General features: G+C 41.5%; 1 protein-coding gene across 5 annotated transcripts in view; it reads left to right on the forward strand.

Moving 5' to 3' along the window:
• Positions 1-15803, forward strand: part of dlg3 (discs, large homolog 3 (Drosophila)) — an 82314-nt gene that overhangs the window by 41984 nt on the left and 24527 nt on the right. For 3 of the 5 annotated variants that reach the window (XM_069694382.1, XM_069694380.1, XM_069694383.1), the window contains 6 exons: positions 9934-9987; positions 10603-10653; positions 11961-12085; positions 12518-12687; positions 12843-12979; positions 14411-14555. In XM_069694382.1, coding sequence (XP_069550483.1) covers positions 9934-9987; positions 10603-10653; positions 11961-12085; positions 12518-12687; positions 12843-12979; positions 14411-14555 — 682 coding nt within the window. The remainder of the gene's footprint in view (positions 1-9933; positions 9988-10602; positions 10654-11960; positions 12086-12517; positions 12688-12842; positions 12980-14410; positions 14556-15803) is intronic. The other 2 variants (XM_069694384.1, XM_069694385.1) reach the window with 1 other exon arrangement.

Below are 15803 nucleotides of genomic sequence, written 5' to 3' on the forward strand. Positions count from 1 at the left end.
AAATGGCAGTTGTGTGTGGTTGTGCATTGTCACCGATACTTACAGTAGCTGATGATCCAAAACACCAGAGAGGACGGGGTTCAGCAGCTCCTTCAGCCTGGCAACAAAGGGCAGCAACTAGTCGAGAGCGCTGAGCTAACGTGCTGCAGTGACCTCTGATGTCGAGGAAGAGGTGGGGGCGGGAATATGTGAAGCATACTGATGACACTCACACATGACAGGCTTCCTTTTGTATGGAGCCTCACCACGGGACATGTGGTGACTTTCACTGGAGCTGTTACTTTGTGACTGAGCCTCCTGGTGCCGGCTGTGTGATGGCGAGATCAGGGACTGATGAAATTAGCAGTACAGTAATGCAGCAACAATGAATGTATCTGGTTAAAAAATCAATAAGGATTATCGACTGGTTTTATTTTTTACAGTTGCCATGTTTAGCACAACAGTTGGCTGTTGCCATGAGGGGGAGCACCTGCAATTCTGTTACAAGCAGCAGCATTTGAAAAGCAGTCAGAGAAATAACACTGAGACATCACTTGTAATGCTGCTTTATATAAATGTACAGTACTTCATAGAAAAGAATAATGCTTTAGATTTATAGTTTTTATAAATCAATTAAAAGATTAATCTGCAGCAATTTTGAATGTCAGTCGGTTGAAACCATTTATCAAACTAAAATTCTCTGGTTTCTGCTCATCAGGTGGACATGTTGTCTCCTTTCTTTGGTTTTAGTGAATTTATATTAAATATTTTGGGGTTTGGGGACATAATAAGCAATCTGAAAAATCACTTCTGGAAACTTGTGATGGGATTTTTTTTTTTTTTTTTTACCAAGTTAGATTGCTTAGACAAAGAGAGCAATTAGTTGCAGCCCTGGGTAAAAACATAAATACTGTTTTCTATTGTTCAGTAAACCTGCTTTTCTTAAGATGAACATTATTTTGTTGAAAGCTACAGGCCACACCATTTTTTTCCCCACTTGAAATTGCACCGCTGAAGTAAGTGTGATGGAAATCATGAAGCTGTTCTACTCCACTGGGAGAAGCCTCAGGAGGCCGACTTGATGACTTAAACAGCGATATTTAATGACAGACTCGATTGAGTAGAGACAGAGTGACAAGTGTAAAGGTGTCTTGTCAATCCATATCTGACGTACTTTCTCCTGGATCCCCATTATTATTCTCTATCAAGAGTTTCTATATTGCCTGATAAGAAAACACGAGTCTCAGCCTTGAAACTTGGTTTAATCCAGGAATGCCAGACTGTCTCCTGAACATAATATATACTTTATATATATGATATATACCTAAATAAAATCCTGTCATGTTTTTGTTTATAACCTAATCACACAAGAGGCTTTACATTCTGCACAGCATATAACACCCGCTGTCCTGAGACCCTCCTTTCAGAAAAAACACCTGGAACATTCTACTTTGTTGCTCAAGCAAATCACTATTAAAATAGAATATGCATCCTAATAATTTTTTAAAGAATAATTCTAGTATAAAATCTTATTAATGGCACTATACATAGTAACCATAGTGTTATCAACATAGCAATGAGCAAAAATGGCTGAAATCCTTATCACGATATTCATAAGGTTATTTTATGATGTCAATTTATATTACTCTATGCTAAATGCATGAAAAATAATCAAATTGATCTTTAAATGAATGAACTGTGCTCCAGTTTCAGTGTTATGCATACATGAAAACAATTCAACTCAGACTTTTTAGTTTTTTGTTTCAAAATGTTCAAAATGTATGTGTTTGAATGGCAGACATTTTCAGAATGGTAGCATGATAAGATCATGTAGTTTAAAAAGTGATAATACTGAACTATCACCCATTTCAAACAGAGTCCTCATTTACAGCAGACATTTTGTCTTGTCATAGACAAAAAAACAAACAGACGTTAACTACTGTAACAACATTAACAATGGTTCACTTCTGTTCAAGGGTCCCAGTGGGCCAGCATGAGAAATATCAGCCATCGTTATTGTCAGTATTCACAGCCTGTGCTATCCCCACAATGGTATGTAAAAATTGCACACCCTCTACACGCTGCATATATGTTAAAGACACACAAACACACACACACACACACCGTCAGGTTCGACGAACAATACAATCAGCAAACCTGTAGATGGCCTTCCCGAACAGCACTGTTATGAATATTCGTTACACTAAGTACTTTTCCCTCTGTGGCTGCACTTGTGAAGGTCAAACTAGCCAGCTCTCATTTGGAGCTGCTCAGCATGACAGAGAGGTAAGCCAGAGCACGCTTTTGTAATATTACATAAAGATGAGGAGGGAGCGCTGCTGACAGCTGTGACGGGCTATTAATTATAGTTTCATAGATGTGCGTCCATGGTGTGTGTTGGGAGGGTTTGGAGAGGTGGGGGAGGCAACACAGTCAAAATGCTCAATCATAGCCATCAAATCACAAAACTTTGAGCTTTAATGGGGCCGTTTTATGGGTGAACTAATTATTTCCTCATTGAAATGAATGCCTGAATTCAGATGGCACTGTAGAAGGAGAGAAGGAGCAGTTGACCTTTACCGCTGTGGGATTTTCTTTATTACATCTCGTTATTCCGCCTTTGTCCCTGACATTGAGTTTTAACCGTGTCTGTGAGTAAAACAGCTCTCGCTGTCATGTGTTCATCCATCTGTCACTTCTCCTCTCACCTTGCTTCTCGCCTTCCCTCTGGCACAGGGGATACAGGGTGAATGAGATGTTGGGTGCATGGTAATTGAGTCGGTATTGATTGGACTGCAGCGTGGCCTACGAGAAGCCAATGAAAGCCAGAGGATCAGAGCAGCACCACTGACTGCGTCTCTCATCCCACATTCTGCTAGAAAACATAAACCCAGTACCGCTAGAGGCATCTACATTTTCAGATAACACAAAGCACGTTATAGCATGTTTTCCTTGTTCTCCTGTCTGCTATAAGCGCTGACTTTAGGCCCAGGAAGAGCTTCCTTCAGCACCAGCTGCATCATTTGAGTGACTGGGCGCACCATCTGAGCGGGTTGACTGTCATATTTCACTGCGACTGAGCTCCCATGTCACTGTACCTCGGTGAGGGAGGAACAGATATGGAAATGTTTGCTAAGGAGGAAGGGGTTATTGCACTGTCAGCACACAGTCGCTGTGCACAGAGTCCACCCTCTTATTCTTCCTCTCCGCTCCACCAATGACGGGGGTGACCCAAGTTGAACGTATCGCTGACGGTCAAAGAAGAAAGCCAGGGTTTATTTTTGCAAAGGTGTAACAGTACTGTCATCGGCAGGGATGCAGAGGCATCCACCTCTGCACATATGATGCAGGACACGCCAACATTTCTGAAATATTAGATTACTTGTTTGTTTTGGTTTGATGGCCAACTGTAAGATACTGGTAATACATCTAGAGAGACAGTGGGCTGCCATATTTCCACCTATAAGTTGCATAAAACATTTTGGGAAATATCCTGATTTAGCTTCTTCCTGAGAGTAAGATGAGATCATTTGCACCACTCACATCTACACAGGACACCATGAAGCTACTCCCCAACAACCAGCTAATTTAGTAATGCTGGCTCGTTAAAACAGCAGATTGATGTTTCTATGTTTTTGCACATATACAACATACTGTATATTATGTTAAATAGCTTTAGAGATGCTGGTAGGCCGATTTGTTTTCATTAAAGTTATCCTCTCATCTAACTGTAGACTAGGAAGCAATTCATCGTATTCCTCCAAACATTGAACCTTTTCCTTTAATGTAGATAAGGAACAGTATATGTGCCTGACAAACCAGGTGATATTAAACTTGGCATAATCAGATGAAAAAGACTTGTCAGCTGATGCATTTGTGCATTAAATGGTCAAACATAATATAGATGATGGATATTCACTTAAATTGGTCATCCTGACTCCATTGCACCTACAGTGTCAAATCTTTAATATCCATTTGTCATGACAAATGACACAGACCCTTTTTCTCATGATCGTAGAAATTGTGTGTGCGTGTGTGTCTGTCTGTCTGTCTGTCTGTCTGTCTGTGTGTGTCTGTCTGTGTGTGTGGTGCGGCGGGGCAGCACTGAAGGCAGTTCAGGCCTATTGCCCTGCATGTGTAGAGCACAGAGCCGCATAAACTGCAGTGAGGTAACAGTGAGAAATGAAGCAAGGGGAGGTGGCTAGGCAGGCTTGTCTGCCAATGCAGTGCAAGCTCCGGTTACCATGGGAACACATTGATTATTTAACAATTTGGATGAACACTGTGCCCTGCACTTGCCAAGGTTCACTGGGAGTCTTTGTAGCTTTACAGTCCCGAGGGTCTGTGACCAAGTGAGCACTGTGTGGTGCAATGCCACCAAGACATGATACACACCCTCTGTGATGCTGAGAGACAGGAGTCAGACACAACCTCAACTGGCAGAAGAGCAAGACGGTAGATTGATGAATTAAAACCAGATGAACAGATGGGTGAATGGATCTGGAGAGGGAGAGAAAAAAAAGAAAGCACAGTAGCGAGTGAGTTTCCGTCTTTTCTTGTGCTCTGTGGGGACTTGTTGTAATGATCTCATGCTGGGGAAGCAGTCTGGACTTATTGTCACTGTATGTACATGAGGTCTTTGTGTCCAGTATGCTCAGTTGCCTCCATATCTCAGCCTGTTTGTTTGGGCGTCCCTACAGTATTCTACCACAGCTACTGTAACTTTGTACTTACAGTGACATTGCAGGTGGGCAGAAGTAAAGAACAACAACTGTCTGTGTAAACAGTCTTTAATAATTCATGTTATGAATTAGAAAGAAATATCTGTCAGTCCCACACACACACACACACACACACACACACACACACACACACACACACACACACACACACACACACACACACACACACACACACACACACACACACACACACACACACAGTATGCCTGTTGTTAAATCTTTTGAGGCAGCTGTCAGTTAACGCGTGACCAGGATCTGGATATCTTATGAACAAAAATGATAAATGACTGTGGATTGCATTATGATCCAATGAGATGGCTTAAATTGTGGTTGAATCGGATTCATCTGTAAATTCCACCCATCCACCATGGCCATATTATTAAAATATAAAACCTTGAGATAGAATTGAGATAACAAAAAGGCTTATCACCAGGGGATAAATGCAGAAGCACCTGTGCTGGATGTCATTGTCCAGGTAATTAATCTAGGCCCAGATCACATGTACAAATGAGGTTGTCATATCATATTCTCAAAGTCTTTGAGGGCCAGTGCCAGGCAGGTGGTGTGTATTCTTGGGCAAATGGCGAGTCTTTCAAGTCTCTTAATGCTGATTGTTGCTGCATTTGAATATTTACTTTTACTTTTTCCTTTAATTAGCAAACACTTTGCCTTTTCAATATAGAGACTTAACAATTAATTAATGCTATAAAATGTGCTGCTTTCTTATTTGTCTTTAGTTGTTCCAAGTCTCAGAGTAAGTTAAAGTTCAAATCAAGTCTCAAGTCCTCGTTTGTGAAACTTAAGTGTGATTGAAGTCCAGGTCTCCGGGCTCACGTCTGCAGCTCTGGCACGGTACCACATCTGTAATCTTTCACTTCGTCACCAGTTGAATCTCTTGGTGCTGTCTGACCCACATTCACATGCAACACACTGACAGACATTCCCATCCCCTTCTGGGCTTACGTCAGTCTGTAAGAGACTTGTTATTGTCTTCACCCTCCGTGACCCTCAACCTACCTCCTGTGGTAGGAAAATCCAGATACTGTAAATCAATGTTTGTCCACTGTTCGTCCTTTAAGGGACCATTATACTGTAGCACAGACGGCATCTTATGTTACCTTCAGTATGTGTTATTAATTTAAGATCTCACGGCCTTTAATCAGCTGTCTTATTTCCAGTGCATGTGGTGAGAGCAGGGTACCCACAGTCCCAAGAAGGGAGGGGTAATCCAATCTAATCCAAGTTACCTGAGCAAATTGCTAAATGTTTAACAAACTCATGTTGAGATTACTCGCGTTCAGATTATCTTCCATTATTCCTTTTTGTTTGCTTGTTATGTGAGATTCAGATGGAGGGATTACGCAGCAATCCCAGGTCAGGATAATACTGCTGGTTTTACGACTGATGGGTTTATTGTCTTTCAGCTGGACTTGTAGGTTCACTGATCCCATTGGGTTGCATAGGTCCACTATGATACTTATGATAAGCACTTCAGGCATTATACCATAACAGGTGTGTTTTTTCACATGTGGTCTGAGTAGTGGATTCAGTAGTTTCGTCTGTCACCAGGGGGACAACAGTAGCCAGTGTTTTCCCCTGTGCTGCCCTCAGGCTGCGTTTCATCACTTCTTGCTGTATCGACTTTGGTTTCATGGTTTTCATTCACAAGAGGCTGACGCTATCATGGCTGCCGTGGTTTTTCACACCCAAATCAAAGACGCTTTCACCATTAAAGTCTCTACTGGATTTTGGGCATGTGCAATGAGTCGGGGTCTAAGATGAAGGGAGGGAAGAGTGCAAAGCTTTCATGAAAAATGTGCAAACACAAGCACAGACGTGAGCATCTGTTAGTCCATATGCAGATTACAACGAAGGCCCGTTTGTGCTGACGGTGTGTGTGTGTGTGTGTGTGTGTGTGTGTGTGTGTGTGTGTGTGTGTGTGTGTGTGTGTGTGTGTGTGTGTGTGTGTGTGTGTGTGTGTGTGTGTGTGTGTGTGTGTGTGTGTGTGTGTGTGTGTGTGTGTGTGTTATTGTAGAGGGGGTGCTGGAGCCACAGCTGTCCAGAATCATCGCACATCACAACTGAGTGGAGCAGGTCAAATCTACAGCTCCTATTTTTCTGGAGAACCTTCACTACCGTGCAACTCAACACTGAGAAGTGTGAGGGTTTACGAGAAGCAAAGAGCTTGTGAGGTGCTTTTGATCAAACCTTTTTCGGGGGACTGTGTGTCAAGCAGCTGTTTTGTAGACGCAGAGGTGTTGCAGCCACATGCAGCTTGATTGAAAACCCTTAAAGGGAGGCTTTTTATACCGCTCAAGTAGCTTAGTATTACAGTAAATGTCTTTAATGACGTATATCCAAGGAGTTGTTGGAAAATGTACAGTGCATAGAACAGCTGAGTATTTGAGTAATAGGTTTTTATTGTCTGAGATATGGCGATACAAACAAACATAAACGTATGTAACCCATCATTTATTTTCTTCTAGATTTCATGCTCTGATGTCTATCCCTTTGGTGAGCAGGGGAGGGAAGTGTGGGTCATTTTTAGTTCATTGCGCAGAACTACTTTACATGTCGAGGTTTTTTTTCTTTAAGATTTATTTTTGGGAATAATTGCCTTTATTTGACAGGGAAATTGAAGTGAAAGAGAATAGGCGAATAACATTCAGTCGAACTAGGAAACTAAGGAGAGAATATGAGCTTGTGTGTTATTCTCTGGAACCACTCGGCTGTTGGGTCGCTCCCACATCTAGATTTTTATTTCATTTTAACCAAAAAACATCCTCAGTTTTTCAGAAAATATATATAATAATATTGCAGCATGAAATTCATCTTATAGAGAATTTTGTCTGCACTGCTCATTATATATAGTTGTCAATTTGATCTATAAATAATATAAATAACAAAATTGAATGCAGGGTGATACTGGTAAACTCAGTTATGATATTTTAAAACTAATACCTCAATATCAATATACTGTATAGCAGTATAAATTGAGGCAGACTGTGGGAGCTTTTGAAACACTTTCAAAATAATGTCCAATGTGAATATAATGGACATATTAAGTAAGATAATTCCCTCACTAATTGTATTGGGCCTGAACACTCATAGAAATTCAACCACTAAACTTTAAAGTAGCTTTAAGGCCTGAAAAAATGAGATATATTCTGACATTACTGTAACCAAATTCCAGATAATCCTGCATCTCGTATCACTGGATGTTATCATATTATTTAATTGACAAGTCCTACATCTGTGTGCATGTAATAGCAGAGCAGTGTCACTGCAAAGTGGTATTTAATGTGTGATTCAGCAGGACGATCAGAGACGGCGAGCATCTACTGCTTGAACACGGGTAGTCTGTACATATATCAGTAAGACGGAGGTGAGGGTGAGGCGGGGGAGGGTAGAGGTAAGATAGACAGCTAGTGATTTTTCTCCTCAGTGTTGGACCTCAGGAAGTAAAAGGTCCCAGAGCAGCGCTGTCAGCATCCCCTCACCCACACAACTCGATCAGATCAATAAAAAGTAGACAGTGCTGTACTAAAGGACGGCCGTCAAGATGCTCCTAAACCAACCAGCGTGTCTCCTCCTTCTGCTGCTCTGTGCTTCCACTCCGGCCTTCTGCGGGCCTGAAGTGGGGGGAGAAACAGCAGGTGGCACAATAGAGCTGATCTGAAAACTTCATTGAAGTGTGAAACTTAATATGCAGCACTTGATGTTGGATTACTTCTGAATGCTGCTACTGTTAAAGTTGATACTGAGAGTTAATATGTATTTTATATTCGACCATTTTCATGCCCTTAACAAAAACAAAACTATGACGAGTACTCAATGTTTCCTCTAAAAAGTATTTGACAGAGAGGGAAGAATTTTATATAGAAAGATACATTTATATAAAGTATATTTTTTTAGTTGATCAGACCTACAATTATTAACATTAAATGGCATATTACTGTAGAAATTCAGAGGTCTTGGAGAACATTAATCAATCAAACATTTTATTGGGCTGCAATTAATAGTTTAATTATTGACTGATCTGCTGATCATTGTTACAGTAAATCTGATTCATTGTTTCATCGTTTAGTCTTATCGCATCATGGTGACGTCTTCAGATGCTTTTCTCTGACGAAAATATCAGTTTGTTTGTTTTTCTTGATAAATGACTAAAACAATCAAATGATTATTAAAATTCTTGACAGTAAATTTTCTCTTTACTAAACAATGATATTAAACAGACATTTTACGTTTCCATGGGTTCACATAAGAAATATATTTCTTATTTATATGAACTAGTTAGCCTGTAAAATATCATAAAATAATTTTGAGATTACCATCAGAATGTACACTTTGACGGTGTCTTACAAATGGTTTGTTTTATTACCAGGCAAACAATCTAAAGATATCAACATATTCAATTATATTAATCAGAGACAAGCAGAGACCTTTATATTTGAAAACAGGAACTTGTACAGGAATTAATTAATTTTCAACATTATTGTAAATTCATTTTCTGTCAGTAATCTAATTGGCCCAATATAACAAATACATCAAGTTGTGGGTTTTGTCATTTGATATTGATGTAAAATAAAAGGCTGGGTTTTTCCTAAATTAAAGAATAAAACGGACATATTTGGACGTTTCACCTTATTTTGTTCTGAATTTGTATCATTCTGAAAAACATATAAACCAACTACTAAACCATCAAATCCTGAGATTTCTGTGATCCTCCACGCTGCTGTTTCTCCAGTGTGTTATATGACACTAGATGTGGGATGAAAGCGTGTTGTCCCAACAGCTGGAACACAATCCGGTTTGTTTTATGATGTGACCGCAGGATGTCTGGCGGTGGCAGTGGCGGTTAATAAGCGGCAGTCTCTCTGCCCCAGTCCTCATTCTCAGTCCTCGCACCTTTCAACCCCCCTCCATCCCCACCCCCAACACACACACACACACACACACACACACACACACACACACACACACACACACACACACACACACACACACACACACACACACACACACACACACACACACACACACACACACACCTCCCCACTCGTCCCTCCCCACAGTCTCAGTCCCAAGGAGACTCGCTGACTGTTCCATCCCTTCACTCTGCTCCCAAGTGGTAGTGTGTGTACCGCATTACGTCTGTGTGCTGCCAGCCTCACACACTGAGATAATGTGTATCTCTTCATATTCACAGGCCAACCCTCCCCCCATCATTGTCAACGCAGACTCACTAGATGCAGGCCCTTATGTAAGTATCTGTTCTCGCTGTCTGTACAGTATATATCCCTCCTCATTCACACTTGCTCTGTGTCAGTGCATGAACATGTTGTGTGTGTGTGTGTGTGTGTGTGTGTGTGTGTGTGTGTGTGTGTGTGTGTGTGTGTGTGTGTGTGTGTGTGTGTGTGTGTGTGTGTGTGTGTGTGTGTGTGTGTGTGTGTGTGTGTGAAAAGGCCTCCTCCTCGTAGCAACATGCTGTTTGCCATGAGGACCGACATCCATTATCCTATTGACCCTGCCTGTTTGTGGGGAATGTGCATTCTGACATTGCACATGTAGTGTGTCACAGCGTACATGCATTTCAAGATAGAACGACACCTTTCATTTCAACAGATCAGAAAATTCGTGGTGGTATTTTTAGTCAGTAGAACAATGTGGCGCATGTATGTTCTCTTATATTTCGTCAATAATCCTGTTCTCCTCGGTTCTCTGTGTTCAGTCTGCACATAGACCTACTCTGTATATATGGTGAAGGATTTAGCTGAAACATTTACACGCTTCTCATTCTTTCTGACTATATTTTTAGAAAATGACATCCTTTGTGCTCAGTGATGTAACTAACCATTATGTTTCTTTATTTTGACAGGTAAATGGCAGTGATGGGATGTATAAATATGAAGAGATCATTTTAGAGCGGGTGAGTTTTACCATTTGCTTATTTCACAATTTTCCACAATTTCCACATTCTCTTTCATTTCTGCATGATGGATAGATTTCTCTCCACTAGGTGGTAGTAAGCGGCTCGTTCTTTACTCATTGAACTTAAGTACATTAACACTTAAGACTAACGTTAATCCCTGTAAATTTATGAGTGTCATGTATTAAATGTTATAGTGAAGTTATATCTTTTACATCACTGCAATAAGAGTGTCCTATGTGTGATGTCTCTTGTGAGTATTTACACAGAATAACGCCAGTGAGGCATGGCTCTTTACATAATGCTGATGCACATGTCATCAGCAGACGCCAGAAATGTAAAGTGCTCTCCTGTTCAATTGTTCAGCAGGCACCACTGCACTTGTCAGTGGAGGTTCAGCCTGTAGTGGCACAGCTATATGTTTCTGCTCTCATTATTCCACCCACATATACTATAGATGCACCTTCGAACCCACGATGGATGCACAGTATCTCTCCAGCCCTTCCGCTCTAAGTGGCATTTCTGCATGCAGAAACTTAAATAAACTATGCGAAATCACACTTTAAAAGGTCTGTGGGTGTGTAACATTTATTGGTAAGGCCCAGTGTACTCCCGGTTCCAGAGCAGCACACTGGGAGGCCTCAGCCTCCCTCTGTCCTAATTTGTTGCGACTGTTTCTCATTAATTATAGAAAATAATAAAGTGAAGTCTTTTCTCAGCTGTCTTGTTTGCTGCCTGTCCCTGTGGCCACGGCTGTCAGATGCAGCCGTGCGCCTGGACCCACTGGATCCAAATGGGTCCTCTGTCATCTCAGGGACAGGAGTGGCAGGACGTGGCAGTGTCCATCTCCAGCAGAGAGTGAGAAGCATTGTATCATGCAATAGAAATGATGCTCCTGAACTCATCTTCCCTTTGGAACATAAATCTACTTCTCTGTGGACAACCGGGCATTTGTAACATAACAATGCCTGGAGAAAGCCCTGGAGCAGTTTGCATCAATCCAGGCATTTCAGATGTTTTTGTGGAAACACGTGTGTCCTCACACATGACAAATGGTAATACTGTGAATTGCATTAGAAGAGGGCACTTCATTCAAAATGTCACACATATTCAATCAGCCCACAGAGGCAGTTGTGTTACAAATGGTCAGTACAACATGGCTCTTAAGTATATTGGCATCACCTGGACAACAGAGCCATGTTGTACTGACCTTGAGCCCACATTGAGTCTATTACTTACATCTGAGTGCATGCATGTGTGCTGTTTATTGTACCATACTGAAAATGCCAATCATAACCTGTGCTCAGGGGAACTCTGGCCTGGGCTTTAGCATCGCTGGAGGAATAGACAATCCCCACATTCCTGATGATCCGGGGATCTTCATAACCAAGATTATCCCTGGAGGAGCAGCTGCTATGGATGGACGGCTGGGGTAAGTTCCCCCTCTTCACCACGTTACCCTCCTCCTCGTCCTCCTCCTCCTCCTCTTCCTCTTTACCTTGTACATTCCTTCTACTCCTTCCAAGCTCCACTGCACCCTCCGTCCTCTCTCTACTCTAACCTCTCTTCTCTCATCTTTAACGCTCACCAACACCGTGTCCCGCCAGGCAGTGCTGTGTGGGAGGCAGAGTTTCTACAGCCCTCTGTCCCCAGGCTCTGTGTGCTTCCTCAAAGTTATGATTCACTGGAAAACCAAAGCCTGAAACATGCAAAAATTATGATATGGAGTGCTTTTTTCTGTGCTTTAGAGGTTTCTGATTATCCTGGCCTTGCTTGGGCCTCCCTGCCTTTGTGCAGTGAATTAACTCCATTGCACTACACACCGTGGTGTATGTGAAATACATTCAGACTTTTCTCTTCGCAGGGTTAATGACTGCGTGCTGCGTGTTAACGACGTAGATGTGTCGGAGGTGGTGCACAGCCGGGCGGTGGAAGCTCTGAAGGAGGCGGGGCCTGTGGTGCGGCTACTGGTCCGACGGAGGCAGGCCCCGCCTGAGACGATTCTGGAGGTCAACCTGCTGAAAGGGCCAAAAGGTCGGATGCATGTAGAGATATGAATATATAGCTTCATTGTTTTTAGGATTATTAAAAATACATTTGTAGACGTGGAATACAGCTAAAAATGTATACAACCGGCGGGGATTCTTCGTATATGTATTGACTTATCTGCCTGTGTGTGACTAAACCAGGGCTGGGATTCAGTATCGCTGGAGGGATCGGAAACCAGCATATCCCAGGAGACAACAGCATCTATATTACCAAGATCATAGAAGGAGGAGCTGCCCAAAAAGATGGACGGCTGCAGACCGGAGACCGCCTGCTAGCTGTATGAGCCTGCACTACAGCTGACTCACTCACATATCCACTGCTCTGATCAAAATGAACTCATCTTAGGTGTTAGTGTGGCTCACTGTCAAGTTTAACAAAAATCCAGCCATTTCTTAGTTCTTAGTATTACCAAAACCCATTTCTATGTCTGGGCAGGTAGATGAGCTCCATATAGATGACTGTTTTGAGGACATGTTAAGTACACAACATTATCTAGCGGGTTGCTCCATCCTATCATTTAGAGCTAAGTGAAACAACGCACATCAGCATTTCTTACTTTGTACATGATTAACAATCTATCATTTGGGCCATGAGCTGGGACAATAAAAGGCCCATCAGCTGGAAATGGGAGTAAGAGTTATTAAACCAAGAAGAAATCATTAATCACAACAGTCTTTGTGAAACATTTGCAAGTAATTGTAGTTACCCTCATTACTGATCGCTGATTAATAAGCTTTTATAGATATGTTGCTAAATTGATCATTTTACACTGTTAAGATACAAACACACTACATTTTAGGACATTTTTGTACATCTTTGAGATATTTCTGACTTTTTATTTTAGTGGAAATAACATCGATCAGAGTTGGAAAACCTTGCATTTTGATCACTACGATTATGCAGCTGCAGCAAGAACACTGTATTGTGTTTTTCACTGTATATAAGATTGCCTATTCTAGTTTACGTGAGTGTAGTAAAGCGCAAATTAATTTAGTCACAAAGCCATCTTTGTCTAATTGACAGTTCAAATGAATAAGATCGCTGTCATTGTGGAAACATGCTGTTACTCTTGTCTTGGAAATATTTGCCAAGAAAATGCATTTGGTAGTTTATCAAAAGACATCGATATAGTTAAAAGACCTCTGTTTAAGAAAACATTGAGGCTACATGATTTTCAGCACAGGTACAGAGTATAGAGTGTCATCTACAGCAAGTGTCTTATTAGACTTATTAAAAGTCCATGTCACTTATATATCGACATATCTCAGGTTGACATAAGGCGTGCTGAGCCGTTTCCTTTCCTGTTCTCTATTGCATTATTGACAGAAGGCACATTGCTTTAATCTAAGCAAAACTTCTAAAAAATGACAAGTTTCAAAAAAACTTTTGATAGACAGTTTATTTACAGGCAATCGAATCTTTAAAGGAGAAACTGAAGAAATTCAAAGCGTCCTTAAAACCTCTACCTACTGCTTGTGACCTCTGTTCACGCTGCACAACACACCAACCTTTCACTCCGCTGCTGAAATGTGCTGAAATCTCATAATACCTTCAAGCTATGATTCATTATTGTGTTGGCTGGTGTGGTGACTGCTGTGATGCACGATGTTGTCACAGCCCAGCAAAGACACAAGGCCTTCAGGTGTTGATACAGGGATTTTTTTTTTTTTTTTACCTCCTCTCATTTCTTGACAATCGTCACACTCAGGTGAACAACATCGTGCTGCAGGACGTGCGTCATGAGGAGGCAGTGGCAGCACTAAAGAACACCTCCGACATGGTTTACCTCAAGGTGGCCAAGCCAGGACCCGTGCATCTGAACGACATGTATGCCCCTCCAGACTATTCCAGCAGTACGTATCAACCTCTTCTTGTTGCTCTAGTCCTCCTGTTCATAGTTCAAACACTGTTTACACACTGTCCGAGTCCGAATCTACTTTTCATATTCACTAATCCATACTAGAGCATGTTCATTTATATAAAATGTTTGATGTAAGGTAAAGGGTGATTTGTTTGTCAGGGTCCATTTTTTCATCTTTACCAGAGATGTTTGCAGAATTTTTGTGTTGGATCACTGCTCTCTCCCCAAAACTGCTCTGCCCAGACACCCACATAGTGAATGTAGTGAATGCTTGTATGCGCGCGGGCACAGACGCACGCACACGCACGCACGCACGCACACACACACACACACACACACACACACACACACACACACACACACACACACACACACACACACACACACACACACACACACACACACACACACACACAATCCTTCCCACAGCAACAACAGGCGCAGTTCTCTGCCTCCCACTGAGTGTGGATGGTTTCTCACATCCCACCTGCTCATGAGAGCCCACGATCTTGAGCTGCAGCATCTCAAATTTCCACAGAACAGTGATTTAGTATTAGAGGGGGCTATCGAGGGCTTTTCGTACGTTCTATATGTTTGTAGTTGTTGGGGTTTGAGTGAGCCTTTAATGCAGACTTAACCCCGATCTGACTTTATAACCCGTGGTCAGATGATCCGGATTTGAAAAGCTTGTTTTATCATGTTCAGCTGCCTCCATCAAGAATGTAAATTCAGAAGAAAGAGGGTGTTTTTTTATGCCTGGTATTTTGACTTTTGCATGTATGCACAAGGACTACATCAATGTTTTAGAAAAGTGTAGCCAGTTTTTCCTTTTATGTCAAAAGATGACTGACAGACTTGAAACAGGTCTAGATTACTGAAACATCTTTGTTCACATATTAGTCCGTGCTAGTTGCTTATTGTGTAATAATCAGCACAGACATAAAACAGAGACACGAGACTGTTCTATGTGTTCTGGCTTGGCTAAATTATTATGTTATTATGTTATGTTATTATGATTCTTTGTTTTAGCCACCATTCCTCATACCAATAATGTCATTATTCTCAACTATTACATTTCTAACCTCTGGGAATGCGGAGACATTGCTAGATGTGGCAAGAAACACATGCTGTCAGGTGATCAGATAAGTTTAAAAAACCCACAGCTTCTTCTGGAAAAGTAAATGAAGGCAAATGCTAAAATTATTATGCACACTGGCCATTTGACAGACAGTTAATTCCA

The sequence above is a fragment of the Brachyistius frenatus genome, unplaced genomic scaffold (genome assembly GCF_029030835.1).
Source record: "Brachyistius frenatus isolate BFR_SWC_R1_liver_20210118 unplaced genomic scaffold, ASM2903083v1 Contig_17, whole genome shotgun sequence".
Taxonomy (NCBI): domain Eukaryota; kingdom Metazoa; phylum Chordata; class Actinopteri; family Embiotocidae; genus Brachyistius; species Brachyistius frenatus.